This window comes from Pelmatolapia mariae, linkage group LG20 (assembly GCF_036321145.2).
Source record: "Pelmatolapia mariae isolate MD_Pm_ZW linkage group LG20, Pm_UMD_F_2, whole genome shotgun sequence".
NCBI classification, from domain to species: Eukaryota; Metazoa; Chordata; class Actinopteri; order Cichliformes; family Cichlidae; genus Pelmatolapia; species Pelmatolapia mariae.
Genome location: NC_086244.1, coordinates 21,881,408 through 21,893,413, shown reverse-complemented (window position 1 = coordinate 21,893,413; position 12,006 = coordinate 21,881,408). Strand labels below are relative to the sequence as shown.

The following is a 12,006-nucleotide window of genomic DNA, read 5'->3' as shown; positions in this document are numbered from 1 at the left end:
GCCACGTAACTCGTCAGAGTTTTTGACAACAAGTTAATTTGGTTTCCTCTAATTTGAAGGTAAGAAGCAGACGCACTGGGAAAGAGGACTGTCAAAAGGTCTCTCCACTTCTTCTAACTGATCTTAAGCAGTTCCCACATATTTATTGTTGAAGACAACTTGCCTTTTCATCTTCCACAGCTGCCTTTAATCCCTTGCAGAAAAGCACTAAATTGAATTAGAGAAATGCTTTACTTGTTTTGTAATGGTGCAGTGTCTTGGGATAAAGAATGGATCACTGCCATGCAACGGTGGTTTGCACTCTGATAAGCGGTAGCATGTGAAATTAAGTGTGTTATAGATTAGGTTGTATTGCAGGTTGCAGTTGGTCCTGCAGACGATGGGTCGAAGAGCTGTGTTTTCCCTCTCTGTTTTCTTCAAAAATTCATTGAAAACAAAACAGAGGCCAGCACACATGCACATGCACATCCTTTGACATGATTTACTGATTTGGTCCTCTCAAAGCCACATGCAAATGTTTCACTTTTTGGGGAATTGTCCAGTTCTTCTGAAAACCGTTAAAGTATTTATTAACACAAATAAAACATTTGGCCTGACCATCATGGAGTAAATACAAGTGAATACAAGCAACTGACAGCATTAGAGAAACGCATGTGCACAAAGCCTTTCTATTTTCTTAGTATTATAACCAGTTATTTGTCATTACCATGCAGTAATGATTGTAATGCGTGCGTATCAATAAATTGTGTTATTATTCCCACTAAAATCTGTCACCTCCATATGTAATAAAACACATTTCCTTCACAGCAGTGATATGCATCTATTGTAATAATTTCCTAACTATTCTCGTAACCAACAACACATTACTGTACAGAAGTCATATTGAAACTGTTTGTACAGTTTTGAAATACTTAAAAAAAACAATCACATAAATCGAATTCTCTTAACAAAAGAGCAACTATGTAAAGACTTTTTAGATTGATAAACTTTGCAAGTTTTTGCAAGAGAAAAAAAAATTCCAACACAAAATGTACAACAGTGGACACTATGAAGTGGCTATAAATCCTTTAATGAGAACATGACCCGCTCTTTAAATGTGAATGTACTGTGTTCAGTTATGAACTGGACAGGTGGAGAGCTGAATAAAGTTTCAGCTGGTTATCGATGGTTAACTTTTATTACCAATACAGTGATTGAATAAAGTGACGATAATAAATAACTCTTGGAAATGTTTGGCAAATAACATTAAAAACATGATGTTAACTTGTAGCAAATAGAAACACATACTTCAACATACATAACTACTGTAAAAAACACTTTTTTTAGTGAACTTAAAAAGTTATCTGCAATAGAAAATGCATTAACATAATATACATACCACATTATTAACAATAAGTTCCATCTTTGGTCTCAGATAAAGCAAAGCTTCTTATCCAAAAGGTGTGCATGATACATTACACATATACTGACATAAAATCTCAGGTTCACAAGTGCTCTGTCTGCTGCTGCAGTGACTGCCTGGGGAGAGAGAACAATAGTGAAAATACACAAAAATGTAAAGACGTATGTGCCGTTGTACTGCTGCACATAATACATTTGTTTAATGCATTTAAACAGCTCCAGATGCTTAACTGTTAGCAATGCTTTATAGGCCAGTAGGATACTCACATTACTGTCCCCCAATTTCTATGTCCGGCAGGTCTGTGCTTTAATAAGATCACAGAAGCATGCTTTAGCGTCATTTCAGTAAAAACGGCAACGTCAGTCTTTTTGCTTAATTAATCTGTATATTCTCACCTTGTGTTTGTTTGTAATCTTGATCCATAAGGGATGTAAGTTTTCTGTATTGGGTAAAAAAGCACATTTTTTTACACATCAACACATCTGAACACATAATACAAACAGTTGGACTTGTCTTTATTGAAAACACTGCATAATCATTCACATTGCCAGCTTGTAAAACGTGACTTATTCAAAAACTTCTTCAAGAAGATGAGATGCGTGGGTTGTTTGAGGCATGCAAAGTCTTGTTCATGGTTCACTACTCTTTTCAAGAAGGATTGCAATGTGAATCATGCCTCAATTATAGAAACTTTCACAGAACCTTAGAAGAAATGTTATGAAGATGCACTAAGTAAGGCTAGAGAAGTGTGTCTGAAAAGCTGGATGTTCATCAATTCACAATAAGACAAAATGTCTTATGTGAGCAAATATAGGACTTCTGTCAAAAATACACAGTGCTATTTTTTTTTTTATTTTAAAAGGCACTACAGTACACAACAAAGCCTCCACCATGTCTCCCAGATGTGAGACATGGTGGAGGCACCGTTGTAGTTTTGGGCTGCTTTGCTCCCTTAGGGCATTGCAGCCATTGAGGGAACAATTCCATGTGGGAACATTTAAACAGCTTCTTTTTAGGAGAAATAGAAAAAAATGTATTCACTGTTGCCTTAAGTCTTTTAAACAACTACGAGCACCATGTGACAGAGAAAAGAAGTTTCTATAAGTTACTGAAGCTCAACAGTTTGTAGCAGAGTATTTTCAGTCTTCACTGTGCTTGATTGCTCATTATGTTCAATAAAGACATGAAAAGTACAACTGTTTGTTCATTATTAGTTTACCTTTAAGATGGTAATATGAGTAATATCAGACCACATTTTTGTGTGTAGTCAACACAGAAATTCTCCTAATTCCAAAGGGTTCAGAGCTTTTTTCTGGAAACTACAATGTCAAGTCGTGATAAGAGATAAAATCAGTTCCACTGCTTGAACTGGTCTTGTTAGAAGGATGGCTGTAAAGACTAACAGAAAAAGATACGTTTTTGATTAACAACCCCAAATAATGAAACACACCAAGGTTCCTGTCAGTACGCAAAACAGTTGCGAAGATAAGCTCTCACTTCCTTTTTGGCATCCTTCTAAGTATGGTCTGAAGTTCTGTTCCAGTTGTGGAGCACATTCCAAGATGACTGTCCTGGGGATATTTTTAGATATTTCATTGTGATCCACTGTGACAGTCAAATTTGGTAATTAGAAGAACATTAGAAGTTCAGCCTCCCACTTTTCAACGGACAACAAATATTTGTTCAAAGCAAAAAGAAAACAGCCAAAATGTTCCCTGATGGTTAAATACCACATTTCATGTTTCCCTTTCTGAACCTTGGTATTATAAGTGGCACCATGGTGCAGTGGTTGGCACTACTGTATGCATGCTCTCTCTGTGCCTTTTTAGGTACTCCAGCTTTTTCCCACAGTCCAAAGACTTGTTCAGTTAATAGGTGATTCTTGGCTGTATCTGTTTTTCTGTCCTAGACTGGTTAATCCAAGGTTTAACTCAACCAAATGACATCTGGGATAGGTGTCATTTAGTGCCCCAAATGCTTTGAGTTGTGGCAGCTTTTATGCTCTTTTCTTTTGTAAAGGATAGCCCAGGAGCTCCTATGCAAAAAAAGGCAAGTAAGGAAGCACTGAAGCACCTGTCTTTGAACTTTCCTTTACTGAATTCATCTAACTTTTTTGTGTCTACAACTGAACTTCTTTGCTTTTAGTTTGACTGATTGTGCCCATTTTTTGTGGTGTTGATGGCATAATTTGGCATAAACCTCCTTAAACTTTGAGAAATAATGTTTTCATGAATTGCTTTACAAATGAAGTTACTCAAAGCCCTCCCACAGATGTTGCATATGCAACATTGCATACAGTAGCTTTAGAAACCACTGAACTTTATTTGTTATAGATTGCTACTCTTCTATGTATATCTATGGGATAACCCAAATATTTACTTCAGTCCCCTTAGACCCAACACCATTGATTAAGAAGCTACTATTGGCTGCTCCCTTTTTCATACGTGGTTACGACAACAGGCAGCACTGCATTTTACACTGCATATTCTTCCTTATGCAAACCCAAAGATATGTGTCTATAAAATATGATCAATTTTTTAATAGTCTTTTAAGGTAGTTGTATTTAAATCATTACTGCATTACAAATGAAAAAGCCTGCACTTGATCCTGGTATTTTAACCAGATTTTCATCACAGCACAGAAAAAATGCTAGCGAAGGTTACTAATGATATTCTGATGGGCTGAGGCAATGGAAAAGTCTGGGCTCTTTCCTAACTTCAGTGCATCATTTAATATGGTTGATCAAACTTTTTCCTACAAATACTAGAAGATACTGAATGTGCTGTGTTGGTATTTGTCTGATAGATTACAGTTTGTATATACAAATGGGGAGTCTGCTTTGCATTCAAAGGTTAGTCGTGAAGTTCTACAGGATTCTTCCCACGCAGCAGATAGGTCTGCCCCGGATCTGGTGTCAAGGCGGCACTGCTGGCTGACTTCTGGCATGTTAAGTGGTATGTCATCCAGATATGGGCCAGGCCTGGCATAGATGACACTGTCTATGTGATGGCATGCCACATCTGGCCCGATTGTGGTTTGGTTTATGTGGCCCAGGCTCATAGAAAACAGGTATGACCCAGCATCAACCTGGCACTTCTGACTGACTGGTGACATGGCAGGATGTATGTCAACCAGATGTGGGCCAGGTGTGGCAATTCATAGAAAACAGGTCTTCCCCAGATCTGGTATCAGTTACTGTTTGTACTGGAGCACTGTAACCAAAATAATATGCCCTGTGGTCAATAAAGTATTCTGATTCTGATTCCGAGTCTGGCACTTCTGACTGACTGGTGTCATGGCAGGGTGTATGTCAACCAGATGTGGCCCAGGTCTGGCAATGATGGCACTATTTATGTTCCTATTTTATTATTTTAGTTAGAAGACCCAAATGCCATGTTGCAATACTATACTGCTATGGTAGCCAACGTTTCAAATGCAGTTTTGACAGGTTTGTGAGTGTGCACTTTATCCAAAACCTAGTGAGGGTTTACTGATGCTTACCACTAGGTGGCTGTAGCTCAGGAGGTAGAGCAGGTCCCCTACTAATCGGAAGGTTAGCGGTTTGATCCCTGGTTTCTCCAGTCTGCATGTCGAAAATGTGAATGTGTATGAATGTAGTTAGGAAACACTCGCTTTACAGAAAGTGTTTGATTGGGTGAATGTGGCATCTTGTATAGAGCAAGTACAAATACGCTATATAAGAATCAATCCATTCACTGTCTGAACAGAGTTGCGGCTTCTTACTTTTGCACTATTATGTTCTGGCACATGTTGTTATTACATGACTTGATTAAGGTACACATTAGGCTGACATCTGGGGCCAGAGCTGAAACTGTTCTGGGCCAGCACAGGGCCAGCAGTGTGTCTGCAACTGGCCTTGCCCTGGCCCATGTGTGGGCCACCTCTGGCAAACTAGATCTGGGCCACCAAAGGGCCGTCATTCATGTGTAAGCACATTGTGTGGGCCAGATCTGGGCCATAGCAATTTTGCTATGTGGGTTAGGCAATACTAACAGAAAAAACTGCATTCATATCAATTGCTGCCGATAATACCCAGTTAGGTTAATCAGCAAAGCCAGACCAGATTAAAAATGTGTCTAAACAGACACATTAAATAAATGACTTCTTTCATTTATATCATATAAAAATTAAGAAGTAATAGAGCTGAAAACTTCACATTTTACTTATGGGCTGGGTTGTTCTAATCATCAATCAAATGTCCTCAAAGTTCTCTGAAAAGCCTTTAGCTAATCCAAAATTCTTACTTAAAACTAGCTGATATTTTTCCCTAATATTAACTTCTCTTTATTAGGTACCAGTTATTGCAATGTGGGTGGATTCCAAACTAGCCCACACAAAGGTACAAAGAGAACATGGAAAGGCCACAAAGGCCACAGCTGACTAAGGGTTCAAATCAGGAACCCTCTTGTCAGCCCTTTTTAAATCCAGAAATCCTATTTAAATCTTTGATCATGCGCCATCACATCTTAAAAACGTCTTGTACCCTATTATCCTAAGAGAGCACATTGTTCTCCAAATGCAGTCTTACTTGAGGTTCCCAAAAGTATAATGGAAGACAGAGCTGTAACCTGTCAGTCTCCACTCCTGTGCAAACAGCACAAACACTTGGAGAGAGACACCCTCTATACTTTTATCATTAGCTTCTAAACATTCATGACATGAAAGTGTTTAAAACAAATCCTTGTTAGGGTACTAGCACCACATTGCTGGAAAACAGATGTATACTTCCAGGTCATATTATCGAAGTATCTTATGCAAAAATGGCTATTTATCAGCAAATGTTATTACGAAAAAGGGTGGGGTTTCAATTATTGCGCCAAGTTACTTTCTATGCAAAATGGCTACAGGAGACTCCCAAACAATAATGCAGCATTGTGAATAATCTGATAATTGACAGGATTGTATACACATAAAGATACAACAGCTGTATTTTCACATATTTTACATTAAAGTGATAAAGTTGAACGATACTGTGCAGAAGAATTTGAGTATACAAATGCTACACAAAGCTTCTATGTGTGATTCAATATCTTTTCCACCTTCCAAACTTCCATTATTACATTTTCAGATCCAGTCTTACTGCAATAAATTAAAAAACGCCACTGCAGCCTCCATGCTCCTCAGCTGAGTAACTTATAGTCTTTTTACAGTGATCTATCAGGTTTAAGGCTTTGGGAATGTAATGTTTATGTTACTGTCTGTCTCATCCCTGTAGACAAAGCAAAGCTAAAGTAGATCTTAGTTCTCAAGTGGTGAGTGGTGGCACAAGGTAGGTCACAAATCATATTTACCAGAATTGTAGCCAAAATGATCTTTTGAAGTCAAACATATTTTCATTGGATTTTGATCAACTTGAGGAAGACTGTTTGGTTGACGGTAGAGGTCTTTTTGAGAGACATTTTGTTTAGCTTTGGTTGCTAAAAACAGCTGTATGTTTGTCTCCTGTTTGGATCTTTATTTATGCAGTTGGAGGTTTGAATCAAGTAAAGCTTTACATCAGAACTACCATACTTTCTAAAAAGTGGACAGAGCATGGTTATATTACTCTTTACAACAAAGCTATGACAGCCTATAAAATGCTTGAACATCTGACTTTATTTTCACTTAATTTGCCTTGACAGTTTTTCCCCCAGTAAAACATTATAGAAAAGCTGCATACTGTAATTAAACAGCCTACACTACAAACAGTATAAGCACCTGGCATGGTGATTTATATTCACTAATCTACAATTCAAGGTGAAAAAAGCCCTTGCATCCATGTATCAAAGAGGTTCAAAAAAGAAAAAAAAAGCCGAACAAGGTCCAAGCTCCAAAATGTGGTTAGTCGGCTAAAAATAGCGTTCCACAATTGTTCAACACATCCAGCACTTTACTGAGGTTACCAGTTGTCAGTGTTTCTGCACTCACCGCCAGCCATGCAAGATCCCTAATAGTCTGCTGCGTGTACTCATATCACCACATGTAATTAGCTAAACAACCATGCAAAATCATTAATTCCTGGAAGAGAAGTCAGAAGTCAGTTCCACATGCTTTCTCATGCTGTCTGGTCTCTTTTCATCTATTTGTCCTTTTTTTTCCTTTTAAATGAATTAGCTGCAGCATTCAGTGTAATTTCTGGTACACATTCCTTATTTGTTTAGCAATTACTGGTCAGTGTCACTGCCTAGAAACCTTAGTGTCTGTCTGATGTTGGATTTAATATCAGACATCAAACATCAAATCTGATGTTGGATTTATCAATCTGATTGATTGATCTCGGATAAATCAGCTTCTTAGTAATAAAGCAATTATTGTACTGATAAGAATTACATATGGACTTGAAAGAGCTACTTAAATTAATACCATTTGTTTGCCTTTATCCTATCACTGTGGAGGTCTAATGTGACTGTAAAATTCTCTGCAAGGATTAATAAAATTGAGTCTGTCTAACATGACACATGACGCTAAGCAAAAACATCTTTGTCAACTATCATTCCAGTTTTAGACTCTCCTCAAGAGCTAAACCATTCACGGTTTTCCCTTGAGTATACATTCTTGACAGCTGCTGCTGCCTGTAAGAAGCAGAGTGCTATGTGACCACGTTTGATTTCCCCACAGAATCAATGTAAAAACAAAACACACGCCGACTGCAAGAAAGCTATAGAGCATGGGTGGCCAAACATTTATAGTTCTGGGCCAAATGCAGAAAAATATGTGGAGTCTTAGGGAAAACAAGCCTATGTATTTCACACTATTGTGCTTTTGTAACCCGAGTGACAATAAACCTTCACTGTAAAGTGTTTTATCTCTTTTGACTTAAACGCTGTTCTGTTAGAGGTCTTATTAGCATATTATTGTTTTCAGTGTTCTTACCGTGCCATTTCATTGCTTTGCTTTATTGGATTTCTTATTAAACTTTGTGTGTGTGAGAGAGTTTTTAATAAGCTATTCAGTGTTTTCCAAAATGCATTTGTTGCATTTTGGAGGAATGAGTGAAGATTAAAACCAGCATTATGTTAAAGTCATGACTTAGAGTCTGTGAATAAAGTCAATATAGATTGTAAGCCTCAGCCAGCTAAAAATCAGTGTACTCTAAATCATTCAGCTTCTCAAGCAATAGGTGACTGCACTGAATACCCTCAAATCCATAAATGCAATGCTTGCATTTGCGTATTTTTGTGCATGTGCTGCTGCAAAGTAGGTGCCAGCCTACACGGTATTTATTAGTGAGAGAGGGCTGGTGCTTCTGCAAAAAAGGAGTGCCCCGGAGAACAGAGCTGACTGCCAAAGCCTACTCATTTGCAATATGACTGGAATGCCTGGCTAAACTTTACAAGGGCACATGTGATTTTGCAAAGTAAAACAAAAACAGAAGCTCTGATACCTTGTGTGCGATGAGACAGTAGAGAGTAAGAATGAACAGCAGTCCTCCACCGATAGATGCGATGATGAAACCCAGCTTGTACAGGTCACTGACTGGTTCTCTCTGAGAGGCCTGCACAGAATCTCTGTCATAACTGTCTGTAGGAAAGGACACATGATCTGTGATCTCTGCAGTGGCCGCAGACATCTGAGTGTTTCATCACAAACTACCCAAAAAATTGAGATTCTCACCTGTAAAATGTTGTGTGATTGACTCTGTGTATAACTCTGTGTATAACTCTGTGGTAGAGCCAAAGGTTTCTGTGTATTCATGCTGGCACCTCCAGTCAACCGGTGCATCGTTCGTCGTCACCAGCTCCCAGTAAACCATTAAGACTTCTGAGACCTTCTGTAATGCATCCGAAGGAGACCCTCTGTAGAGCACTTCAAAACTCTCTGGTTTATCCTAAAGCAGATTCCAAGAAACAAGTATTTCATATGTCTTTAAGGTACTGCAGATTCGTGTGCTCACACTATTCATATGATTTGTCATCTTCATATGACATTATGAAAGAAACAGGCTGCAAGTTCAGCATTCAGAAACTCACGCTGACCTCAATCTCTTCATTAATCCAAGGCACACATTTCTGAGAATAGATGTTAAGGATGAGCGCCCTCAGGGACTGAACATAGCCATCATTTACTGAACCCCGAATGTATTTGAAGTGGGTTGTAAGGAGCTCCAGGATCCAGGGTAATGCAGCTTTTACAAAGCAACATTTGCTCTGTTGGAAATCAGAACACAAGGTAATAAACACAAAAAGCACAAACCAGTTAATGGAAAACCTAAATCAAAGATGTTTGGGGGAAAACAGTTGCATAAGGTTATATTACCCACCAAACTCCTCCGTTCTATGAATGTGTAGTTTATTGAACACCCACTTCTTAACTGGTTATCCATCTGCGGAAACAACAATTGCAACATCTCAGCCTGGGCCGTGCAGGGTGATTGCTTTAATGTTGTTTCAACACCTACCAGTTGCCTAACTGTCAGCAGGTGTTCCCTAGTGATGGAGTGTCTGCATGGGCCAGGGACCTCAGCCATAGTCAGGGGGAAGCTCAGGAACATTATCATACACAGACACTTTACCTGCAACTAACACAACCGCATAGTGTATTCATGAGAACAACACAAATCCATTAGAAGTACTCTCAGTAGACTAAAAAACCCCACTCAAGCAGACAGTCCTTGTAGACAGTGTGAAAAAAAAAAAAAAAAACACTCGAAATAACAACTAAACCACAACAACATTCTGGGCAGCCTTTCCTTAACATTTCAACATGCATGTACTCCTCACCCTGTAGCAGTCCAATTCAGTGACCCCTCCCAAGTTGTGCTAATCTAAAATTATTTCCAAGAAAATAATAAGTTCAAAGCAAACCTAAGTTGAATTTCCACCTAATTGAGCTATAAAAATTTAACAGTAGTAATTCTTTCCACCCAAAATATCTACATTCAAAACGTAACAGCAATACTTTCTTTCCAGAAAACACAGTGTTTGTGTTTAACTGCTCTACTCCGTCATCTGGATCTCAGCTCAGATAAAATATCAGGTTTCAGATTGAGTTTGAGAGGAATGCATAGTGATTCCTTGCTGCAACACTACTAGTGACTGATGTTTAAGTAAGTGTGGTCTCAGAGGACTGTGGCGTGGGGGTGGATAACTTCAATTTTTGGTCAAATACTGCCCTCTACCATGGAAGCCTAAGCAGGGAGAACAATGTGCACAGGATCCGACTGTAGCTGATGTATGTCTGCTACCAAGCACCTTTTGGCAACAGTAACAGTCAAATGGGCTCCAGATGGAATTAATGCTTCCACTAAGGATTAAAACATGGTGATAAGCACATGTTCTTCACACTAAAAGCTAAATGTTTACACAGAAAGGCATTTCATAGGTACCTCTTTGACTCACTTGGCTCCTAAAGTTTGATGCAGCTTTTGCAATAAATAGTCAAGATAGAGGGAAGTGAATGAAACAATAAAACAAGATTTATTTGTCTCCAGTCAACTTCTGAGATGAATTAAGGCACAAAAGACAATTCTCTGAAAGCCGCAGAGACAAGAAATAATCTTTTTATATTCAGTTTTCTGTTCCTAATACAATTTTGAGCTGTTGAGTTTAACTCTTATACGGTTTTCTGGACAACAAAGCACTAAATCCGTCCACATGGCAGGAAAGAATTATTGCCAGGACCAGGAGGAAAAATAAGTTCCATGCCATGAAAATTTTAAGTTTGATGCTTTGATGTAAATTTAAAGCAACATGCTGAATAATAGTAACAGAGTTACTTTTATAGTAAAGTGGGATGGTACATTAAAGACTAACATGCCATACTAATAATAGTAACCAGCATAAATACTTAATGATTAAATTAATGTTATTAAATAAAACTATTAATGGGACTGGTACTTGGCAAATGCAGGAGCACATGATGTAAATGTCATCTATCACATGATTCATTTTCTCCATGGTGTCCAAGATATCTCTATGTAGGTCAGCAAACTGCATGATCAAGCAGATAACTTCATATAGAGACTAACGCAAGCATTGCGCTCAGTGTACTAGTGGTGTTTTTAAAAAAATTCTGATTAGAGAAATGTTCTCACCTACCTTAGCTTTGCTCTGAATCAGCGTGGACACAAGGATGGTCATCTGGTACGTGTTTGACAATGGAAAACACCAGACTCCTCTGTCAGACACATTGAAGCAAAGAGATCCTTTTCAAAAATTCACCTCCACTCCACCGAAAGGAATCTGTTATTAAGTAAATTTGACACTTCGTCATGTGGCGCTGTTCTTCAAAGCATTGCTTGATGTGTTCCCCCTCTACAGTGTGAGTTCAAACTGAGACTGTTTCAGCTGATGGACAGCCCTTTTAAAGACCTCCCACCTCACTATGTGGGACAAGATACACATTCCTGAGTCTGAAGACCAATGTTTTGGGGACTACAGATCAATTGGCGGTTCTTAACAATTTCATTTTTTTGTATTTTAACGTATCTGACTAAAACATTACATGTAAATATTAAAACTAAACGGAGAAAGAAAATTCTGTGAGCTTGAGGTGCATACTAACATCTGTTCTTGTCGAAATGCTTGAAGCGGGTTGAAAAGTGATCATAGTTTTTCCTCGGGAAATACAGGCTGTGAGTGAGTGGACCCAACCAAGCAAAAGCG

General features: G+C 38.4%; 1 protein-coding gene across 5 annotated transcripts; it reads right to left on the bottom strand.

Moving 5' to 3' along the window:
• Positions 1-1,064: 1,064 nt before the first annotated feature.
• csf1b (colony stimulating factor 1b (macrophage)) lies at positions 1,065-11,650 on the bottom strand. Of its 5 annotated transcripts, none has more exons than XM_063464619.1 (9): positions 11,440-11,650; positions 9,801-9,920; positions 9,663-9,725; positions 9,379-9,549; positions 9,017-9,230; positions 8,787-8,923; positions 1,798-1,841; positions 1,669-1,701; positions 1,065-1,518 (listed from the first exon to the last, which is right to left on the bottom strand). In XM_063464619.1, exons 1-9 carry the CDS (start codon positions 11,479-11,481, stop codon positions 1,485-1,487), a joined length of 858 nt encoding a protein of 285 aa, XP_063320689.1. In that variant the 5' UTR covers positions 11,482-11,650; the 3' UTR covers positions 1,065-1,484. The 5 variants fall into 5 exon arrangements, with proteins under 5 accessions (XP_063320689.1, XP_063320688.1, XP_063320690.1 ...); XM_063464618.1 differs by having other exon boundaries at positions 1,065-1,514; XM_063464620.1 differs by having other exon boundaries at positions 1,065-1,514; positions 11,436-11,483.
• Positions 11,651-12,006: the final 356 nt, after the last annotated feature.

Bases quoted from the DNA above. Each gene is read 5' to 3' on its own strand.
- csf1b (XM_063464618.1), bottom strand. From the start codon at position 11,481: ATGACCATCCTTGTGTCCACGCTGATTCAGAGCAAAGCTAAG. The intron at 9,550-9,662 runs GTGGGTAATATA...GATTTCCAACAG, and splicing joins TCATAGAACGGAGGAGTTTG to AGCAAATGTTGCTTTGTAAA. The intron at 1,702-1,797 runs GTGAGAATATAC...ATTAAAGCACAG, and splicing joins AGATTACAAACAAACACAAG to ACCTGCCGGACATAGAAATT.